Raw genomic sequence first — 22,169 nt, 5'->3', positions numbered from 1 at the left:
TAAGTAAGCAGATGAAAAGAAAGTTGATATTGTGGGTGAAGAAAAACACTGTAAGGAAAGCTGAATTTTTGTTCTACTGTGTATTTACTAAAAGTACTTGTTCCAGTGTCAGCTGGCAAATCATCAGAGTTTTTGTGGAAGTGAAATATACATGGATCGATTTTCACGGTGAAATTAATAAAAGCGTAAGGCTGCCCCACTGAAAGCCAGGGTAGGTGAGAGAGTGGGGAGTGCAGGGAAGATTCCTCCTCAGAGGGAAGGAGGCTATGGTAAGAGATATCAGAACATCAGGTAATGCTTCGCCAGTCTGCAATGCTGAGTACTCACTGGAATATGAGTCTTCCTTCTTAGCTGTTCTGCGAAAAATGTAAATTTGTTTTACAGTGCAAAAGGTACATTTGCACCCCTCAACAAAAACCTGAACGGCCAAGGCTCTGCACAAGGATGGACCTGTGAACCACATTCCTAACAACCTGCTGCACCTAAGGAAGAGCCTGTTACCTCTCAGCCAGAGAAGCTGTGGATGCCCCATCCCTGGGAGCGTTCCAGACCAGGCTGGATGGGGCTCCAAGCAGCCTGGGCTAGTGGAAGGTGGCCCTGCCCATGCCGGGAGTTGGATCCAGATGATGTTTAAGCTCCCTTCCAACACAAACTGTTGGAGTTCCCTTGCCGCACAGGGCCGCTCTGAGGCACAGCCGCGGGAGCTCCTGCTGCCACAGCGGGCAGGCGCGCTGGCAGTGCGGCGCATGCGCGCTGCGGGTCTCCTTGGCGCTACGCTGAGGAGGACGGGCGGCAGGCCTCAAGGAGAGGCGTCGGGAGAGGGAAGAGCCCCGGGAGCGGGATCGGCGCTGCTGCCGCCGCCATGCTCCTGTGCGCTGCCCTGCGCGCCGCGGCAGAACGCTCGGTAAGGGAGGAGCCCCTGCCCCCGCCAGCCGGGAGCGGAGAGGCCGCGGGAGAGCGGGGAGGCCGCGGCGGGGCGTAGGGCAGGGGAGGCTGGGGGAGGTGAGTGCCTGGAATCCAAGCCGGAGTACCGCGGAGCCACAGTCCCGGCTCTTCTGAAAGCCAGCCCGGTCAGCTCCGTCTGTCTAGCAGCGGATCACGCAGTTGTACCTGCAGGGTAGTGTCACAGGATGGCTGCAGCCTCTCGCTGTCATGTGATGTGTCCCTTCCCTGGCAGTGTTCGCGGCCAGGCTGGATGGGACTCTGAGAGCCTGGTTCAGTGGGAGGTGTCTCCGCCCATGGCAGGGCTTGGGACGACATGGTCTTTAGTGTCCTTTCCAACCCAAACTATTCTGTGATTTTACTTTAAGAAATCTCTAATTCGCTCGAGAATCAAGTATAAAAATAAACGTAATTGAATATAAAACTGATTTCTAATGGAATCAATACGGTAAAATTGTCGAATCTTAGTAATACCGGCCAGAATCTAGTAATCTTGATCTGTTCTGGCATGCCAGAGAGTACAGAGAATAGTTGAACAGAACTTGCATATAGATCTGTGTTCTGTTGATACTTCTGCACGTTTGTGTTTACATTTGTGCTCTTATGGGAGTCTCAGGTTGAATAAAAGCTGAAGAAGTATGTAAATGCTTACTGGAGAAGAACTTCAGTAGTAATGGTGGTTTCTGCAAACTTTAAAGCATACCGGATATAAAGTCTCAAATTGGGAAATGCTTAATGAAATGTTGGATGAGAATTTATGTCCAAGGCACTTAAATTAAGCATAGTGGAGTTTAATCCTTTTGATTTCTACATTGTTTGAATTGGTCAAGGTGAGAGTCAAGAGATCTGCTTTCCTAATATTAGAGAGCCCTTAACAGCTTCTTCTTGACTTACTTTAAATTATTAGTGATGGCAGTAGAATTAATAGTTTACAGTTAGAATGGAAATCAGACTGATTGTGAAAAAGGCCTCTAGCAGTATGTGAATTATTAACACTATATTTTGTTCACAGGTAAGACAGATCCGATACTTGCATGGAACAGCAGAACGCAATGCCACTGGAGCCTTATTTGTGGTAGGTAAACTGCTTTACTGGAGGGGGGATGGGTCAGAGGAGTTTGGCATGTGCTTTTTCAAATCTGCCCAAAAGCTCCTGATGGGCAGAACTATTTCTTTTATTTATTTTAGTTGAGTTTGTAATTGAAGCCCATTACACTTTCTGCAGGTGCATTTTCTTGATTTCTGAATTTTGCTGCAGAGTTACCTGTGGGCTCAGGTCCTAGCTGTGTTTACAGGAGTTGAAAAGTACAGTTCTTGTTAATGTTCTATTTTATACAGCATGTTGCACAATGACTAGTAATTGAGGCCATTAGGCATTATCATGGTAGGCATAAATAGTAGTAGTGATTGCAAAAAATAGAAAGCCCTTGAATTTAAGTGTGTAAAGCAGCTGTGTTGTCTGTCTGCCTCAGAAGAGAACCTGAAGCATCTCAAGAGACGTGTATTTTGTCCCGTTCTGCTCCATTCAGAGCTTTAGCTGGTCTGCAGTTTAACAGCTGAATAATTTGGCATTTTCCCAACACTTGCTAAAAATCAGCCCTTTACAAGAGAGTTGACCACTGTTGAAAACAAGTGCTCAGGATTTTTGGACAAGTTGTTGTTGTCCTTGCCTTTCTGCAGCTGTCTCTACAGCTTTAATCATAAAATTAATTTATTGGGATCACAGTGTATGCTTCGTGTACTTTTCCAGAAATCTGAGCAGGAATTGGTGATTTACAGAGTGAGAGTTGGTATTCAAGGAATAGAGGAAATGGTGTAGTCTGGCAATTTAGGAAACTTCAAGGGTAGTTGGAGGTTATTGAAGACAGGCAAAAGATGTCTTTGGCAATGTAATGGCTGTTGATGCCTGACATATGAAGCTAGATAGCTTTGTAAAGTCTACAGGCATTTTTCAAGGTTTATGTAATTGTTTAAATTATTTGCTGCAGGGAGGAGCCTGATAACAGAGAAAGGGAAGTAGAAAGCCAAGTGTTTTGCAGATGTTTATTTAATAGCATCATTGATTATTATTATTATTCTGCATCAGAATTTTTGCTAGAGGAGCATAAGAACTTGATTCTGTGGTCTTGTTAGTTTTGATTTTGGTTTGGTTGTGGTTTTGTTTGTTTTTTTGTTTTTTCCCCTCATTGTTTTTTATTAGGGTAATATTTGTTCTTCTGTGAAGTAAAATGTAATGGGAAGAAGACAGTTGGATGTCACTGTATGTGTGTGTAATTGTTTGCCCTAACGACATTTCAGATGTTACTTAAAATGACAATTTTCAAGGGAAACTTGTCCTGCTGGTTTGAGACAAAGGCATTATTTTAATCAAGACCAAGTGTTTATATGCAGTCAGAAAATGGGACTCCCCTTGGATTTCTCTAGAGGAAAAAGAAATTCAAAAGTTTTTTTGGTTTTTAGTGTTTTGGTTTTTTTTTAATATTACAAGCAGAAGAAGTTTCAAAAGTTTGTTTAAAAACTACTTGTGGAGGAATAATGGACTTACCTGGGAGTAACTCAGGTTACCACCACCTGTTGTGGCAGTCCTCTTTCTATGTTAGTCCACACATAAATGTCTTGTGTTTGTTTTACAAAGCTTATTGCTACTGCTTCTTGCACTTTTCGTGTATAAAGCTGTGAGAAAGGGAAGTGCATGCAGTGTATTTGTTTTGTTACAGCAGGCTAGCAAGTGACCTAGTTGTCATAAAATCTAGTACTAAAAGGCATTTCTGATTTGCATGCCTCTGCTTCCCTTTGCAAAAATGCTACATGTTAGCAGAAACACACAGAAATAAGAGAACTTCTATTGAAATGCCTTTGTATTCTCAAACACCCAGAACGAGCCTTTCTCTCAACCATTAAATTCAACCAGGTGCCATCAGAGGCAGCTACATCACACTTCCAGTGAGAGGATATCAAGTACAAAATTAGGTAGATTGTTTGCCCCTAGCAATGTAAGAGCTGTGCTTCAAATCTGTAATTTCTGGTGACTAGGGAAGGCCTGATTTTAGAGACATTTACTATGATTACCTTTCTTCATTGAAACCTGCATTCTCTCTACTTGACTTTTACATGGTTTTAGCCTTAACAGCTAAATTTTAGCTCTTCCACTTTGTTCTTTCCAATACATGGACTGAGTTTCCTTAACACGTCAACAGCCCTGATGTGGACTTTGTCATAGGGCTGCATAGGGGCTTCAGCACAAATAGTTAAAGAATTGCTGTATTCAAGTTTTAGTTACTTCTGAAGTTGGTCAGTGAAATAATTGGGTTTGAGAGCACTTCCACCATTCTTATAGTAAGGGGATTTATATCTTGAGTTCTGTTGAGGTAGTAAATGTAAGGTACTTTACCTTTAGAGGAGGAGTAATAAGTTTTTTTTTCAGTGCTGATTTTATATGAATTCTGAACAAGGTGTTGCCCTAAATATCTCCCCTGCACACCACACATTTGTCTCGTTTTGGTTTACAGTGCTTTGGACTGGTGTTTACCATAGGGCAAAGGTCAAGTTTCAGGCCAACCTTTTTGCAGTGTACATGGACACTAAGAGATTCTATTTTTTCTGTTGAAATTCCTCAGTTCTCTTTAATAATTTTCTCTGTCAAGACAGATGATTAGATCACTGGGAAAAAAAGAATAATAATAAAATGGCCCAGGTTGGTGTAGCAAGAAGAATGTGAGGAGACCATTCAGCAGCCTTAGTGCCTTCCATGAGAGTGCACTGGCATCTGCAGCTTGGGTAGCCTTTGCAGTAAAGGTGTTCCCACTTAAATAGGCTCTAATCTGCAATAGAGATGTGATACACTCAACATGTGAACGGAATGAAAACTTCATGTAAGACTTTGGGAAATGGGGGAGCATGAGAAGAGACTTGGAAAAATGCGTGGATAGTGTTTGACCTTCCTTTTCAACAAGTAACTGCAGTTGGTAAAGACCTAATTGTTGTACTTAGTTTGTGTATGGAGGAAGCCTTAATATAGTGGTTTCTTTTCATGAGCATAGGAGAAAAGAATGGGACTGTTAGAGAAGAGAAGGCTTGGGGAGGGATCTTATCAATGTCTACAAATACCTGAAGGGATTTGCAAAAGAGAACAGTGCCTGCCTTGTTTCAGTGGTGCCCAGCGACAGGTCCAGAGGCAATGGCCTCAGAGAACATCAGGAAACACTTTTTCACTGTGAGGGTGACAGAGCACTGGCACAGGTTGCCCAAAGAGGTTTTGAAGTTTCCATTATTGGATATATTCAGAAAAAGCCATCTGGACTCAGTCCTGGGCAAGCAGCTCTGGGTGGCCTTGCTTGAGAAGGGGAGTTTGACCTAGATGACTTCCAGAGGTCACTTCCAAATTCAACCAGTCTGATTTAATAGTACTACTCTTTACAATGCTGTGTCCTTATTTCTGATCTTGCTCTCCAGAATCTGTATCCTAAAAAAATGTGGAAATGCACCTGTATCATTTAGGAGCACATCAGTGCATGCAAGTCTCAGATAAATGGCACATTGTCAGACAAATGTAATACTAGGGAACATGTGATAAATTCCTAAGTGCTCAGGAGTCCTAGAACTGTGTAAGCTCTTGATGAAAACTGTTAAATTCTCCATGGCACAGAATTAGATGAAGCCCATTCAGGAAAACAGAAAACATTAAAGGTGCATGATCTTATTTAGTGCTCACCTCTGCTATAAGCCTTTACAATATATTGTGAAACATTGCTGTAGCTGCATTTGCAGCTTCCCATATAGTCTTTATTATTCCTCTTCATGTGTGGAGCATTTAAGAGTATCAGTTTAGAGATGATACACTGAAAAGAACAGCTGCCCTAGACAGAGAGGGAGACTTTAATAAATCAAATGCATTTATTTGCAAAAGAAATTTAGATGAAGTACAGTTGTTAACTATCAAATAGCTACAGAAGGCAAAATAAGCCTGCAGATTTGAGAAGGAAAAGCTAAGTTATGGAAATTGTGGAATTGATCTGTGCAGCTAAGACATGGAAAGGTCTGTAAGGGGAAAAAATAATAAAAGTTGTACAGTGTTTCCAATCAGTTTTTCCTCCATCAGCTTCTTTTTGAGAGCTTCCATTAAAACTGGTAGAAAACCCTCACCAGCACTACATGGGAGTCATCAAATCCTTTTTCTGGGTCAGTCTAAAATAATGGGAATCATGTTCCTAAAAGCTCTTTTGCGTTATTTTGTAAACCACACAATAAGCAATAAATTAATACTTAATAAAACATTAGCGTGTTCAGTCAGTCATCGTTCTGTAATTCCTGTTCTTATAGGAGAGTCATCCTTGGTGGAGCAGTATTTATCCACTGTAGTTTTATACTGGATTTGAAACTGTGGTGAGGGCACATGCTTTCAAATTGATGGTGGCAGTCATATTGTCTGCTTTGGGATATAGACAGGATAAGCAAAGGTGATCCCTGGACAGACCAACAGATGTAATTGAAGTATTTATCCTTGCAATATTTCCATCTTAAAATTTCTAAATCCAAGAATAGCTATGGACCAGACATGTTCGGAGTCCTTCACTGATGATATATACTTCACTTCAGTATGCAAGTGTCTTGCAATGTTAAGGTTTTTCATTAAATCCTTTGCTACTTAATAAGAGTGTAGTGTGGCAACTGCAAAGTCACTCTCAGTTACTGGAGGAAATTATCAAAGTGGAAGTCAGCGGAGGCAGCTTCTTTGTTCTAAATACACTTTTAAAGCTTTTATTATTAGCTAGCTGTGTATTACTTTTAACATCAAACCTCAAGTATAGCATGTATCTTCCCACAAACTTGCCATTTAATTAGAAACATTCTCAGTTTGAAAACTGTATAAAATTTGGAATTAAACTTAACTATAGGTATTTAAAGGAAACCCTAATGAGCTGCTTAGAGACAACTAAAAATCTTGTGCAGGAACATTTTCTGGTGGAAAAGGATTTTCATTAGAAGTGAGATTTTATTATAGGAAAATGTTACTTTTTTCAAAACCTCCAAATTTTTATTTCCTGAAAATAGAAGAACTAATTCAAATTTGATGTTTACCTAGAAGATCACCTTAAAAATACCTTGATAGAATACCTTATTTTGGAAATACTAATTCAAAATTCTCTTTCTTCCATTTTGATTCAGAATTGTATATAAAATGAAAACATGGAAATCCAGTACAAATCAAAATAATGTTAAAATGGATTAATAATGTGTTTTAATGTGCAAATGTTTTAATTCTACAGCAAGCTTCTTGATGAGTTTTGAAGTTTTTAAAATTAATGTTTCATGGTAAAAGGAAAAACAGACTGTTGTTTTAGTCTCTTGTTTATTAAGGTATTAACCAGAGTGTTCTTACTCTACCTATTGTAAATTTGAACATAATTGTCAAACTGTATTAACAGTGTTAAAAATACGGATTTTGATAACAACACCATACATTTTCTCAAGATATAATTTCACGTATTTCTCAGTAAATAATTTTTAATAGGAAATAACAGGAATACATAATGATTTTTAAAAGTGATTAAATTATTATCAATATTTTTGATAACTTTCCCAAATATATTTAATAACTTTAGTACTATGAAATTTTCATCTGGAATATATAGTTTTTATTCAAGCAGCTCAACTGTAACTGTCAAATGAGAAGGTATTTTACAGTGGTAAATATGTCCTGAATAATTTCCTAACAACCCATTTTTACATGTTTTTCTTCTTCTTTTCCTGAAGCATAGAGATAGTCCTGAAAACAATCCAGATACTCCATTTGAGTTCACACCGGAAAACCTAAAGGTATGCAGACAAAGAAAAGGTTCAATACACAGACTTTGTCTTTAGATCAGTACTGATTTGTTTCCTTCTTGCCCTTTAAAAAGCGAATAGAAGCAATCATAAACAACTACCCAGAGGGACACAAGTCTGCAGCTGTCATGGCAGTGCTGGATTTGGCCCAAAGACAGCATGGATGGCTGCCCATCTCAGCCATGAACAAGGTATTTAGTGCTTAATTATTTTTCAAGCATAATTTTACTGTTTTCTTTCAATATCTTACTAGAATATTAACATTAATTAATCAAAGCTTACTAATGTGGGAATTTGCATGCGGCACAGAATTGTGAGATTTCCCTATGAGACTACATTTTTAAAAACAAAAGGGAAAACTAATGCAGAAAACTCAGGGCTTCAGTTTACATATTAGCCCATTGCTAGAAACTACAGACAGAACAAAATAAAAATTAGATAAAACCTATTCAGATAGGCTCTTCCAGAATGATCCTAGAATTAGGAACAGAAACTTGATTTTGTTAACTGTTGAATTTGGGGAAAGATAAAAAAGGTCATGTCAGTTGAGTTTTCTTCCTTCCAGATTAATGGCATTTCACACATTGCCTGGATTACACTTAATCTCCAGGCCTCTAAAGATTCTTCAGAGCAGTGTTACTGTAGTAGATGTCAGGAGTGTTGGGTAACACAGCAAATGCCCAGAAGACTTGTCAGGTTAATTATTAAAATTGTTTCAAAATAAGCAGGCAAACAACTACACTGCTCCAGAGTGAGAGGCTGCATGATACTAACCAAATACCAAGAAATAAAAAACTCTGGTTTATATTCACAGGAATAAATCTACTGTACTTTGGGTTACAATCTGGCATATCATCAGTTTTAAATACAATTTAAGGTGAGGATTGTGAGCATTAGAGAAATTACTGAAGGAGTTAAATGAGTATTTAAAGAAAGGCAGCTTACGTCTGCTGCAGTTTCTACAGCAAAACATAAAGCCTCAAAGCTCCATTAATGCTGTCAGTATATTTTTGTTTACTTAAGTTTCAGGTTGATATTATGTTTAAAATGATCTTAAGGCTTTTAAGTGAACAAATATTTTCCATGATTTGTTATTTGCCTGCTATAGAAACTGGAACATAGAACAGTTACACTATTGAAACCAGAGCCAGTTATCAACTTGAGCAGTTTGCCAGGGTTCCAGGTTAATGAGGTCAGGGATACTTGCACCAGAACTGGCTCCAGGGATATCATGCTTCACTCCCTACTTATTAGCTGTGACAGGAATCTGCAGATGTAGCCCTGGTGTGTCACAGAACCTGAGGGAGACCTGCTCTATATAAATTAGGTGAGCATAGTACCAGTTTACAAGTATTCCTTACCAAAAGGCTTAGATGGATTAGTGTGGCATGCTTGTACAGGTTTGTTCATTCACACAGCACAAGTGCCCTGTGAGCTGGAGTTGACAGTGAAAGCCCAAACCCAGCTGACTCCTCGCATCCACTTTCTGACAATAGATGCTGGAGGGGAGCTGACTTGAGCTCCTCACTGTGCTCGTCCATGGCTCAGTGGAGTTAGTGCTCAAGCAGGGTGATGCCAGTCAGTCAGAGTAACTCAGTTATCTGGTCTTGGCAGGCAGAATACTTTTGTGCTCTTATACCCACACCCACCCCCTTACCTGTTACTGCAAACAGGACAGGTGACTTTACTGAAATGGTTTGCTAAATGCTTTTACTGCTGCCCTCTGAGAATTCAATATAGTATGTTTCCCCCGCCACAGGTTGCTGAAGTTTTAGACATGCCTCCCATGAGAGTCTATGAAGTAGCAACCTTCTACACCATGTACAATCGCAAACCTGTTGGGAAATACCACATTCAGGTCTGCACCACCACGCCATGCATGCTGCGAGACTCTGACAGCATTCTAGAAGCCATTAAGAAGAAACTCGGTATGACGCAAATTTGTAATATGCTTTTTGTATTTTCTTTTACTTCAGTATATTAAAGGTAAATTCTTCATATAGTGGAAGAAAAAACTGGCTTTGTTTGACTTCATAAGGTTCACATGGGCCCACCTCTTTAGCCTGTCAAGGTCCCTCTTGATGATAACATGATGTTAACATAATTTATAAATTCTCCATTGAAAAAGGCAGTTGAGAAGGATGCATCATACGGGATGTAAGGAGTACTTGTGTGTGGGTTGGGGTTTTTTTCCTTCTTTTTGGGTGGTTATGAGGAGAAGAGAGGGTAAGATCAGCAACTAACAACTCTTCCCCTGCTGTGAAAAGCTGTGTTAACTTTTTCTAAAAACCAGTGATAAGAGCTGCAGAACAGCTGCCTATTACCTGTCATTTCATATCCTCTGTTGTATGAAAAAGGTGTATTTAGATGAAATGTCTTGTTACTGCAAATTCAGCTTAATTTCAACTGAAACTCTCTGCTTGAGAAATGAAAGCAGTAATGATGATTCTGTAGTTTTTACCGAGAAAGGCCTTACAACTTTTATTATTTCCCACCCTTTCCTACTAATAAATGGAGGAAAACTGCTTTTCAGCATTCTTCCCTCCATGGAGTATTTTGTAGAGATCACTCTTGAGATAGGACTTGGACTAACTTGCCTCTGGGGAAGGTCTGTATCTGTAGCAGAACAATAACATGCCATGGATGCTAAGTATGTATACAGTTCAGTAAATCATCTTTTGTGTATAAACTTGGAATTTGTTTATGAATTTGTAGCTTACAATGCTTGGATCTTGGTTAGTTTGGGAATATTCAACGCTATATTAATGCATTTCGTATCAGCACATAAAAGCTATGTTTCCCTATTTTTCCATTTTATTACATTATTAAAAATGTTGAGTAGATCTGCTGTGTTTCTTAGAATTGTCATTTCCTGGTTATTTTTCAGTAAATCATACCTGTAAACAAGGTGTCACAAATGTATCTGAAAACTAACTTCATGGTTTATTACAAACTTCTGTCTAATGGAAACATTTTGGACTCATTTAAGGGGGTTTAACTTTGCAAATGCTTTTAAGGCCAGAATACAAGAAATGCAGTGTCCATGGAATAATTAGATTCATGTTTTATTACTCTTGTTTATAGCCATTGCTGAAGCTAATTAATTTATTGGTTTAGGTATTAAAGTTGGGGAAACAACACCTGATAAGCTCTTCACACTGATCGAAGTGGAATGCTTAGGTGCTTGTGTAAACGCACCAATGGTACAAATAAATGACAATTACTACGTAAGTACTACATTCCTTTTTAAAAGATTAAGCCTCTTTGCTGGCTTACCTGTATTTTCCAGTTATTCCAGATTCTGCATTTTTCTAATTCCCGTTGGCAGGGATAATTCATTACCTACAGAATATTTTAGTTTCTTCGCCTCTTCCTAGAACACTTAATCTTTATCAGGTGTATCAGTGTATTTTTCATTTCAGTTATTGTCTTGATTATACAAGAGGAGTGATGCATTTTTTTTGATTGTGGTCTGCCCATATATTTGGAATTTTTAAATAGGTATTTGTTATGCTTTTGAAAGCACTTTAAAGAAGTCTGTTGGAAAATATGGACTAGTTGAGGAAGTGTTGTCTTGGAATTTTTTTATTGCAGCTGACACCATTCTGCAGTATGTGTCATGTCATGTGTGTAGTGGGTAGGCAGAGATCCAACTCCCTAATACCAGGAAGCTGAAAACACAAACCCTTGTGCATGGCCTGCATCTACATTGTTTAACGTAATTTCTGCAACTACACATGAAACAAAAATCTCAACGTTAAAATGACAGTAGACTTTTCAATTTACTTAATTCTTTAAGCCAGGATGTGTGTTAATGGATAGGATCAAAATTACCTGCGCTAGGGTCACACAGAATAGTCACTGATCTGATAAATTTGAAGTGCTGCAGTTAGCATAACTGATGACTGTCAGCTTTTTCAATGATTTAACTTTTTTTTTACAGGAAGATTTGACACCCAAAGATATTGAAGACATAATTGATGAGCTAAAGGCTGGCAAAGTTCCCAAACCAGGCCCAAGGTATGCTGTATTTATAGTAAACTATAACATATAATATCCTGTATTTATGTATTTGTTACATTGGTCACCCACATGAAGGATGATCCTTCTGAGAAACTAAGTTACTCTTCTAGTGATTTGAGATCACAGCTTCCATCTAAAAAATATTAATTTACTGAACAGAAGTGCATGCATTCAAAGCCAAAACAAACCAGAATGAACTGAGAATTTGCATCTTCATGCTCCTCTGGTCAGTCATCAAGAAATGTGAAAACATGAATTCTGATTTGTCTTAGTACTTAAAAGGTGAATGGTGTCACCTGTTGGAAATTTATGTCTAGATCATTTAAACCAACAAATGCCTGTTGGTTGGTTGTGTTGTTTTTTTCTGATTTCTCACAAAAGCCAAAGATTGTAAATTTTTGAGAAGGTTATTATTGCTGAACTTTTCTTACCTGTTATTTCCAGCTGTTCTTTGTTAGCACACCCACGTTTGTGTCAATGGGGAAATTAATTTGACTTGTTACCTATTCCCCTTGTTTCAATAAAAATGTTTTGAATACAAGAACAATTATCTTAAAACTGTTGTAGTTTAAAAAAACCACAGGGAAGCATCTGTAACAAAACCATTGATTGATATTTGTTGCTGCCTAGCCAACCTATAAATGAATATAAAAGAAAACAAGTGGTTCTAGCTTGCATGTCAGTTATGAAATTATTTGTGAAATCCTTTGACTTTAACCAGCTACATCACACTTTTTTTTAAGGTTTAAATGGGAAGAATAAAAAAAATAGTCGCTTCAGCCTTAAGTCACATTTGTGACTGTGGTTCTATCCAACAGTTAAACAGAATCTCAGTTTTTATCAATACCAGTAATGAATAAAACTGCTTTTATTTTTCAGGAGTGGACGTTTTTCTTGTGAGCCAGCTGGTGGCCTTACTTCTCTTACTGAACCACCCAAAGGACCAGGTTTTGGAGTTCGAGATGACCTCTAAGGATTTTTGTAATATAAGATGAACTGTCTGAAAAGAATAAAGTATCTTCAATCTCAGTAAAATTACATACATTCTAATATTTTTGTTTAACAAAAAAAAACCCACTAGCAATTACACTAACTTAATATGGTTTTAACTACAGCACAATTTAATCATAATTTTCAAACTGTAAGTGGTTCTGTAGACTGTGTAAAGTGACTCACTGAAAGAGTCTACTTAACAATCAACGAGAGGTGAAAAGTTGCATCTTTTGATCCATCATTGAAAATTCTTTCAGCTTTTTCTGAACCTCTTTGTAGAAGCAACAAAACTCACTAAGTTACAAATCTGGCAGATGCACAAGGAATCAAACTGAAAGGAGATTACGTGACAAAACTTCATCACGTTACTTTTATTTGCAGTTTATAAACACTCACGAACAGGAAAGGTTATCTGAGCTGTGTTGTGTACAAAAATCTTGTAGGTTCAGTAAGAAGTGGTCCTTAAGCTTAATTCTTCTCATCATTCAGTAATCAGGAAAAATGTCAATCTCCAAACAGTAGTAGTGCTCTACTAAAAGAATGAATAGCAACAAAACCCAACATCTTGTGCAAGTTTATTTAGTACAAATACGGTATGGATTTGGGGGAAGACAAAATATACTAGAACAGTTCAACATGTGTCTAAGGGTAATAATATCCGATACTGGATCTTTGATTCACACATCCTTCTTTGACCTTACCTACTGTGTACCAGCTACCTTCAAGAACTAATCTGTGTGAAATGGAGGAATTTCTTTCAATACAAAAAAAGATTTTTTTTTTTAATTGATGGCATATTGACACTTAATAGCTATGCTTATAAAATTGGGCAAATGCTTTAGCTGTACAGACATACATTTTCACCTAAATTAGGAAATGTGGACACATCAGTTACCTGAGACCATATTGTGTCTGTCTCTTCTAAAATCTGCTATGGAACTTCTGTTCTTATTACAATTGATGAGATCTATGGATCTTAATTGTATTATTTGTAATTTTATTCTGTATTATATTTAGTTTGGTTTGATAGTCCGATTAATAGTATTTTGCCAAACTATTCTCCTGAGTTAAATTTTGTTTTTACAGATTACCTGCATAATCTCATGTAGTCTGTTCATGCACCACCTTTATTTCAATAGGCTCTGTGAAGTTCATTCACACAGTTAAAAAAGCATTATTACTGTCGATAGTTCTGGGAACGAAATATATCTGTGAATCATTTATACAGAAAACTAGGTATCTCTTGCATATTCCTGTGTTAATAATATGAAATAATTGAATTGCATACAAATGGAAAAGTAAATTCAATAAATACATACAACTCGTTAAGTGAAGCAGCTTCCAAACAAGCATGAAAAAAGTCTTGTGTAAAAGGAGTACAGAACATAGTGCATAGCAGAAAATAGTACATGGATTGAAATCTTATCTGTCATTTAAAGTTCCTGAATGCTCTTCTGAAAGGTCATTCCATGTTTGTAATAGCCACAGGCCTTGTAGCAGGCCAGGCATCTGGCACTATGTGGCACTGTCTCTGGAGACATGAAGTAAGGCAGACGGCATATTAAATCTTGATGCAGAGACACACTCATTTTAGTATCCTGGTCTGACTCAGCCGTTTGTTCAATTTTAACAACAAAGCTGTATTCTGGTTTGTACAGCCTTACCTTATTCTAAGCTAGTGTGAAAGAAGGCAACTGTTTTTGAAGTGTATGTTGAATACAAGTGATGATGTTGCATGCATTGTGGAACTATCCTGTGCTACAGTTATTCATGGTTTTGTATGTAACAGTGCAATCCCATGGGATTCCATAATCCTATCAAAGGGAAACAGTTTCAGAAGCTTGAAACTTCCAAGTATACAAAAACAAAGCTCTAGAATGCCAGACTCTGCCCATTTGTAAAGCCAGACAATTTGTGGCCTTATCCCACTTTTCTCCCCAGTTCATTCCATCTGCACGTGACAGTTTTGATGTCTGTCTCATGAGCAGAACATGGACCTCAACAGTTCCCCATTTATTGGAGATTGTTCATGATGTTCCATAGACAAGTTGTCACTCATTTTGATGCAACATGTAAGAGTTTGCCAATTACTTGACTAGAATAGGATAATTTATATTATCCCTACTGCATGGCACAAATCTGATACATCACTCTTCAAACTGAGTATTGTAAGGCAGCTGCAGGACTGTGAAATAATTGAAAAGAAATAAGAAGATAACCATTAACTCTTCTTTCTCATCTCTACCCACTTCCTTCATCAGTTATAAGAGGCTTTATGGTCCTGGTTTCTCCTCAAAAAAAGTTTGGCAATTTTGTATTAGGATAAATGGTTAAAATCACATCTTGTGTTATTTTAGATTTTATTGAAATTTGAACATTTCAAACATCTCAACTAGAAATACATATTCTGCATTATTTGTTACATACAGATGTTCACTACATACAATAAATTTTTTTCACAATGGTAATTTATACAGGATTGTAATGAGAATTAACAAGGTGATCTTTATGGAGGAGTTCCAGAATAGTGCAAAAATTGATATATCCAAGTTCTTTTTTTTTGTTTTTGGATAGCTGCAGATAATACCTTGTGCTTGCTTCCACTAGTAGGGGAAAAAAAAAGTGTACTTTACTAGTAGTAGAACATTGTAGGTAACAAGTATTAATTAACAGGACATAATTTTCATTCTCCTCAGTACTGGAGGGTTACTAATATTGATTCTAGGCAGTAGCACTAACCTGTCAAATACTTACACACTTGTAATTCTGCAGTTTCAGTCTACCAGTTAATATCCTTGGTCATAAGAGTACTGGGTGGTGAGTTAAGCAAAAAATGAATCAACTAGAGCAACAGTCAACACATTCCTGAAACTGGTACTGCAGTACCAACAGAACTGATTCTGTATTTGCCTCTCCTTGAATGACAGAAAAATTAAAAGAACTCACATACTATATTCTCTAAAGGTGGATGAAAAAGAAGTGAAAGAAATGGGAGGAAAACAAAGACTACCTTGAGAAGATTTTAAATAGGTACTCTTGAGAAAGGAAATGTGATTTAGGACACAGAAGCAGAAGGCACCTGAAGAATCCCCTGGAGTGCAAGAGTGGGAGGTGATGGTTCTTTCCTTTGGTGAAGACAGAAGAAGTGTGGAGTAATAGGAAATTCTAGATACGCAATGATGCATTTGATGTTGGATAACAGAAAGGATTTCCACAACCACCACACACTACTAGAAAAATGTTATCTGGAACAGTGTTCTGTCATTAAGTAGGAAGAAGCGGTGAAATCCCATTTCACCTTTGTAGGATGTTTGCTGGCCCTACAGGCTGACCTGCCAGTTACCTCCTAGAGCCTGGTGCACACACCTTCACCAGCGTGACATCCTGCAAGTTCTTATGTTAGATTATTGTACTGCAGTCTGAAATTCTCAGTCCTTCAGTCACTAGACTGAATTCAGTGTTGACACAGTTCAACCCCACGCTGGACCTGTTTGTCTTAAGACCAGCAGTTCACAGGGCTGGTAACAGGATGTTCCCCTGGGGAGAGTAGACCAAGGGAAGTACTGTGCACACCAACACTGTGCAGCTACAAAAGCATCTTGCAGTTGTGCTAGATGTAAATGGGTGGGGCTGCTGGAAACAAGGAGCAGAAACAAATGTAGGGGTAGCAGTCAACTGACTGATGCTTTTCATTAATTCAAACAGTAGTTCCTATAAAAGGCTTAAGGAAATGTATTTTTTTAGTATCTGATAGATGTTATCAGATCTTAACATCTGCTGCTGCAGATGTCGCTCATGAAACTCCTTCCCTGTTTGCTGGTTGTGAACGCTTCCTAACACACACCAAACTCCTGGAACTGTACACCACTCATGCACCAGGCTCAAAATGCAGTATCACAATGCAGGCCACACCTGTAGCATGTCATATCTTACAGTGTGAATCCCAGCATAATATCATGAGAATAAAGATTATCCTGCCTTTGGAAACTCCTCTTACTCCACCTATGCTGACATTTCAGATGCTGGCTGCTCTTCAACAAGCTTGCCACTTCTAGTGACAGCCTCTGCCATCAACCTAACACAAAAGAATATGAAGGCAACTCCCTTTGTTACATGGTCACTGATGCTGGCAGAGCTGTTCCTGGCCACTGGACAGTACTCACTGTACACTAACAGACTCAAATGAAAGGGGAGGCAGTTGCTTTACAACACAAATGACCTGTACCAATATTTGTACGGAAGATTGTGAAAGCAAGTGAGAGAAGTTTGTCTAAACAGTAAGCTGTGGAGCATGGGAATATGAGAGATTTGTGATGCCATCCTCTATCCATGCCGGTACGTCATGGGTAGGGATCAGAATATACGGCAAGTCCACACAATAGGTGGCCTCAATCAAAGTAATCTTTTAATTCTGGGGGGCAAAAAAAATCACTCTTCTGATTAATAGAAAATATTAAGGAATTTCTACCTAGTAACAGGTGAAAGTAATCCAGTAGCAGTGACCACGGCAATTAAGATTGTGCCAAAGGGCTTTGTGTAGGTGCCTTGTCAAAATACTACCCCTGGCAGCCTTTCAGCACCTCTCAGAAGCACTGTGGAGAGCACTACTCGAGAACCCACGAGTACAGCACCAGACACGTTCCTTAAGTCCTGCCACATACTACTATTCTTACAAGCAGATGCACAACTTTTCACGAGTACAAACGAATTCCAAGGCTGCAACTAGGGCTAAATAGTCTTCAGCTTCCGTAGCCCCTTTATATGACGTCGGGCTCATTTGTGCAAGCAGGGAACCCCAAAAACACTAGTTTGGAAACCCAGAAGTTGTCTTGTCCTGCAGCTCCTTGCCTGTCCCGCCCGGAGGGAACGGCGGGCGGGGGGAAATTGTGCCTGATGGGGGAGAGAGACGGGAGACGATGCAGCACCGACCAGCAGCACTGACCAGACCCCCAGGCGCGGCGGGATCGGCATCCCACAGCCTTTCCCGAAGGCGAACGGCCACCCCGGGCTTTCCGGCACCGCGCCACACGCACCTGCGTCCGGGGGCTTCTCCCAAAAGCTGCGTGGCCTTTAGCCGCAGCCCCTCCGCGCCCGGCAATGCGATGGAATGGGGTAGCACGGAATGGGCTGAGCTGCACCCGCCGCGCACGCGCACTGCGCCGGACAGTTAAAACTCACTGCGCCATCACCGCCGGAAAAACCCCTCCCCGCGGAGGGAGCGGCAGCGGCAGGACGGGGCGAGGCGGGGCGCGCTGGTGGCTCTAGGTCGGCTCCCGTCCCGCGGCGGGGACCGGAAAAGCTCTCGTCCGCCACCTCGCCCCATGACCAGCCGGGGCCGCTGCCGCCATTTCCAGAAGGTTCCAGCAGCCGCGGCCCAAGAGGATGCGCGGCTGCCCCCGGCAACCCCCCCCCCTTGCGCATGCGCGGTGCTCGCGCCCTATACCCCGTCCCAGCCCCGCGCGTCGGTGGCACCCCGCGAGCCCGTTATTTCCCGTCGCCCCGCGGGCGGCCGTGCCCGTCTCCTTCGGGACGGGGCCGGCACCGAGAATGGAGAGAAGAGCTCCGCTGTTCCCCCGCCCCGAGCGCGCTGTCGTTGGCAGCAGCGCCGCTCGCCCGCGTCCCGAGCCCTGCGCGAGGCCCACGTGGGCGGCGCGCGGCCAATGGGAGCGCCGCTGGGAGGGGGGCGGGGGGAGCCGAGCGGCGGCGCGGGGTGTGAGGGAAGGAGGGAGGGAGAGAGGGAAGGAGGGAGAGAGAGGGAGGGAAGGAAGAAGGGAGGGAGGGAAGGAAGGAAGGAAGAAGGGCGGGCGGGGTGTTTGCAATCCCCGGCAGCCCCAGCACCCGGAGCCGCGGCTGAGCCCCAGCCCCTGGGCACTGCGGGTGGCACCCGCTGCCCTGCCCGATTCTCCGCGGCCGCGCCGTCCACAGAGCCAGGAGGAGGAGGAGGACGCGTCCCGCCGCCGCGCTCCCGGCTGAAGGTAAGGACCGGAGCGCACCTTCCCGGCGCGCGGCGGGGATCCCCGGCCCCACCCGGTGCCCGCGGGGTGCCGCCCCCTCGTCCCTGAGCCCGGGTAGTGCCCGCCTCGGCGGTGTCACCGCTGCCGCCGCGTCCCCCCGGGCAGCGGGCACCGCGCCTCCCGCCCGGCTCCGTCCGGCCGCCGCTGTCAGCCCGTCAGCGCCGCGGCGGGAGCCATGGCCGCCGCTGTCACCGCCTGGCCCGCCGAGCCTGGCCCCTGCCCCGGCGTGGGGGGCCCGCCGCCTACGGGAGGTTCCCGCGGCAGGCAGGGCCGGGAATGTGTGGGGAAGGCAGGGAGGCGGCATGAGGGAGCGGTGCGCGGGTGCCGAGCGCGGCATGGCAGTGTACACACACACGGCACACATAGCACACAGACACACACACGCACAGAGCACACACGCCCCGCCTCCGTGTCGGCAATTTCGGCTGCTCCCTGCAGCCTCGGGAGTTCTCTGCCGGTGCCGGCCCCGCCGAGGCTGCTCGGCAGGATAACGCATTCGCTCCTTCCCTGGCAGCGCCAGGCAGCCGCCGGTGTGCATAGAGCGCGGCAAGTCGCGCTGCACAGGTGACAGCAGGCAACAAAGGAAGGGCAAGGAATGCGAGAATGCCAGGCTCAGTTGCTCAGTTCTTCATTCTAGTTCTTGTCAGACTCTCGAGGTACCATTGATAATATTCAGTCTTGTTTGGTTGGGTTTTTTTGTTTTGGTGGGGCTTTTTGTGGGGCGGATGTTGGGTCTTTTTTTCCCCTAAAGGCTGTGTATCCGGTAAGAAATGAAAGGATTTTTATTTTATATACTTTAAACTCCCAAATAAAATTAATATTTGGCAGAATCACAGAATCAATTAGATTGTAAAAGACCTCTGAGGTCGTTGAGTCCAACTTGTGACCAAACACCGTCGTGTCAAGTAGACCGTGGTACTAAGTGCCATGTCCTGTGTTTCCTTAAACACCTCCAGGGACATTGATTCCACCACCTCCCTGGGCAGCACATTCCAATGTCACTATTATTTTTAATATCGGTGTTATTAACTAGAGCTCCTGTGCAGATTGCCTGGACACTGTCGCTGTGTTCCATGCCTTTCTTCTGCAGGCCATGTGTTATGGAAGAAAGGGAATCTTATGCCACTGAATTACAAGGTAATCATGGGATAAAACAAATCCTTAATGGAGAAAAGTGAGTGAGTGGTGATGCTTATAGGAACAAAAAGCTATTGGACAGATGTGGAGCAGTCCAAATGTACTTATGTTCCAGGAAAAAAATTGTCCAGTCTTGGAATGCTAGGTAGGAAAGGGTGAGATCATTATGTCTATAAGAAATCATTCACTATTATTAAAATAATTCGTGTTTATTGACAAGTCATGATTTGGAGGTTGGGGACACTTCTTTGTCTCTAATTTCAAAACAGCAAGGGTTTGGGTGTTTTCCAATGTACAAGTTGATGGCAGTTTGGTTGTCCTCAAGTCTTGGTTACTGTAGGTAGGGACATCGTGAGCTACTCACAGGTGCTGTGCAGCTGTAAGGAACCAAGCATCCTGTGCTTTCTTTCCTTCTTCTTCTCAATCCTTTGCTATAGTTTGGTAGGTGAAAGTCCTCACAGCAACAGATCTTCAAAATTATCTGAGATGCCAAGGTATTTAAACTGTTATTATTTGAGGTTTGTGCAGGTGTTAGGTGTCTCTTGCTTTTCTTCATTCTTTAAGATGGAAATTCAGACTCCCAGGTGACCTTGTGACTTGATCGGATGGAGACCTTAATTTCACCCTCTGTGAATTTAGTAGGTTTCTGTGCAAGCTTGAAAATAAAATTGCAGGGTTTGAGGTACAGCAGAATACTTCTTCAGGAAGGTAGTGATGAACCCATTGACTGTCTGTGTCTTCTTACACCCCACCTCCCCCTCAATAGTTCTGCTTTTCTCTGTGTGTCTTGTATGCTAAAATGTCAAGGAGTACCAATGTATTTCTTGGCGCCCAGAGTGCCATGGTGGCCTTCATGTGGCAATGTCAGGTTTTTTAGTGTGTGGTATGTCAGTCCCTTTTCCTATTTCCTGGCTTTTCTGTAGTAATCACTGAGTGCGGGCAGTTGATCAGAGAGCCTTTGGTTCTTTCACAAAGATGACAGCTCAATCTTTCAAATATAAATATTTCTGGCTTTCTATTGCCATCTCTTTGTGTGTTCTTCTCCCACCCAGAGGATTATTCAAAATCATTTGTTAGCTCAAAATACTACAGGCATTAAAGCTTAGGACAGATGTTGTGTAAGAAAGCAAGCCACATACCACAAACTGAAGTCTGTGTGCAGTTTCTTCCAACGGGCTTGCACAATAGGTGACTTCTTAAGAGGAAAGGGCCTTTTAATAAGCAGGCTAAATGAGTGCTTGTATGAAGCTTCCGTGTTTGCTTGGCATTAGTTGCTGGAGGTACTGCTATGTTACCACTTTACTTTAGGATTAAAAGCATACACTGAAAGCTGAATACCTGTGTTTATAAATTAGTGGTCAGCAATCATAGTCTCAAACAATAATTTCTTTGCACCCTTAGGTGTCTGTTTAAATTGCTACAAACTCCTTAAGCTGTTGAAGTTTTAACTAGGTGGAAGGTCCTGGATATCCTTTTTAGTGGAAATATGGGCACCAAGAAATGACTGAGCTAGAACTTCTACCTCAGGATTGGACATGCAGACAGGAAAACAGTTTTTATTTGTTGAACTGATCTACCATGTTTAGACAATCTTAGGCTGATGAAATTGCCTGGGAGACTAGTGCAGTTGGTCCTCTTGAAAATTGGAAAAAACTATTGATCACAAAATATGTAATGATTAACCTGCTACCACACTGTTAATATACACACTCAGAACAACCCACTTTTGACATTTTTTGGATCTTATCTTATGAAGTGATGGACCGGGCATGAATGTTTGGTGTTTCTTCTGTTCCATGTTCTATTGCAGATGGAATATTATAAGTGTTGATTGGTCATTTAGTCTCCAAATCAAACTATTTTTTTAACTACATCATTAGACTCTACTTAGACTCTAGTGACAGATGGTATGAAATAAATATTAGCACAAACTCAGTCTTGCATTTTGTGCTATTACATTGAATGGTTTTATTAACAGAATAACAGAAGTCAGAGCTCTGCTAACATCTTCAGGTTTTTTCTTGTCAGTTCGTTATTATTTCAGAATTTAGAAAAGTCTTAGAAGTTCTTGTGTAAGCTTATGGAGGCAGCTGAGGACCTTCATTGCCACCTTGCTTAAAGACTAAATATTCATGTAGAGACATGAAGCCCTTTAGAGTATGACTTTGCCTTGGTTTATTTTAGGTTATTTCCCTGGATCTGATGAAGCATCCTTAATTCTGCTGCAACTGCTTT

At 41.4% G+C, this 22,169-nt stretch overlaps 2 protein-coding genes across 4 annotated transcripts in view; both read left to right on the top strand.

The window, feature by feature from the left end:
* The first annotated feature begins 745 nt into the window (after positions 1-745).
* NDUFV2 (NADH:ubiquinone oxidoreductase core subunit V2) lies at positions 746-12,825 on the top strand. Its single transcript, XM_085052557.1, has 8 exons — positions 746-904; positions 1,955-2,017; positions 7,696-7,758; positions 7,842-7,958; positions 9,527-9,695; positions 10,885-10,994; positions 11,711-11,787; positions 12,670-12,825. Exons 1-8 carry the CDS (start codon positions 863-865, stop codon positions 12,761-12,763), a joined length of 735 nt encoding a protein of 244 aa, XP_084908683.1. The 5' UTR covers positions 746-862; the 3' UTR covers positions 12,764-12,825.
* Positions 12,826-18,543: 5,718 nt separating this feature from the next.
* The window catches only part of ANKRD12 (ankyrin repeat domain 12), a 58,929-nt gene continuing 55,303 nt past the window's right edge, over positions 18,544-22,169 (top strand). For 2 of the 3 annotated variants that reach the window (XM_085052555.1, XM_085052554.1), the window contains exons 1-2: positions 18,544-18,758; positions 19,888-19,934. The gene's annotated coding sequence lies outside the window, so the exon portion shown is untranslated. The remainder of the gene's footprint in view (positions 18,759-19,887; positions 19,935-22,169) is intronic. The other variant, XM_085052553.1, reaches the window with a different exon arrangement.

This window comes from Lichenostomus cassidix, chromosome 2 (assembly GCF_008360975.1).
Source record: "Lichenostomus cassidix isolate B80296 chromosome 2, HeHo_3.0, whole genome shotgun sequence".
NCBI lineage: Eukaryota > Metazoa > Chordata > Aves > Passeriformes > Meliphagidae > Lichenostomus > Lichenostomus cassidix.
This window is presented reverse-complemented; position numbering and strand designations above follow the sequence as displayed.

Excerpts from the sequence above, each read along its gene's own strand:
- NDUFV2 (XM_085052557.1), top strand. The coding sequence starts at position 863 with ATGCTCCTGTGCGCTGCCCTGCGCGCCGCGGCAGAACGCTCG. Across the intron at positions 2,018-7,695 it reads CCACTGGAGCCTTATTTGTG|CATAGAGATAGTCCTGAAAA; the intron begins GTAGGTAAACTG and ends CTTTTCCTGAAG. Across the intron at positions 10,995-11,710 it reads AAATAAATGACAATTACTAC|GAAGATTTGACACCCAAAGA; the intron begins GTAAGTACTACA and ends TTTTTTTTACAG.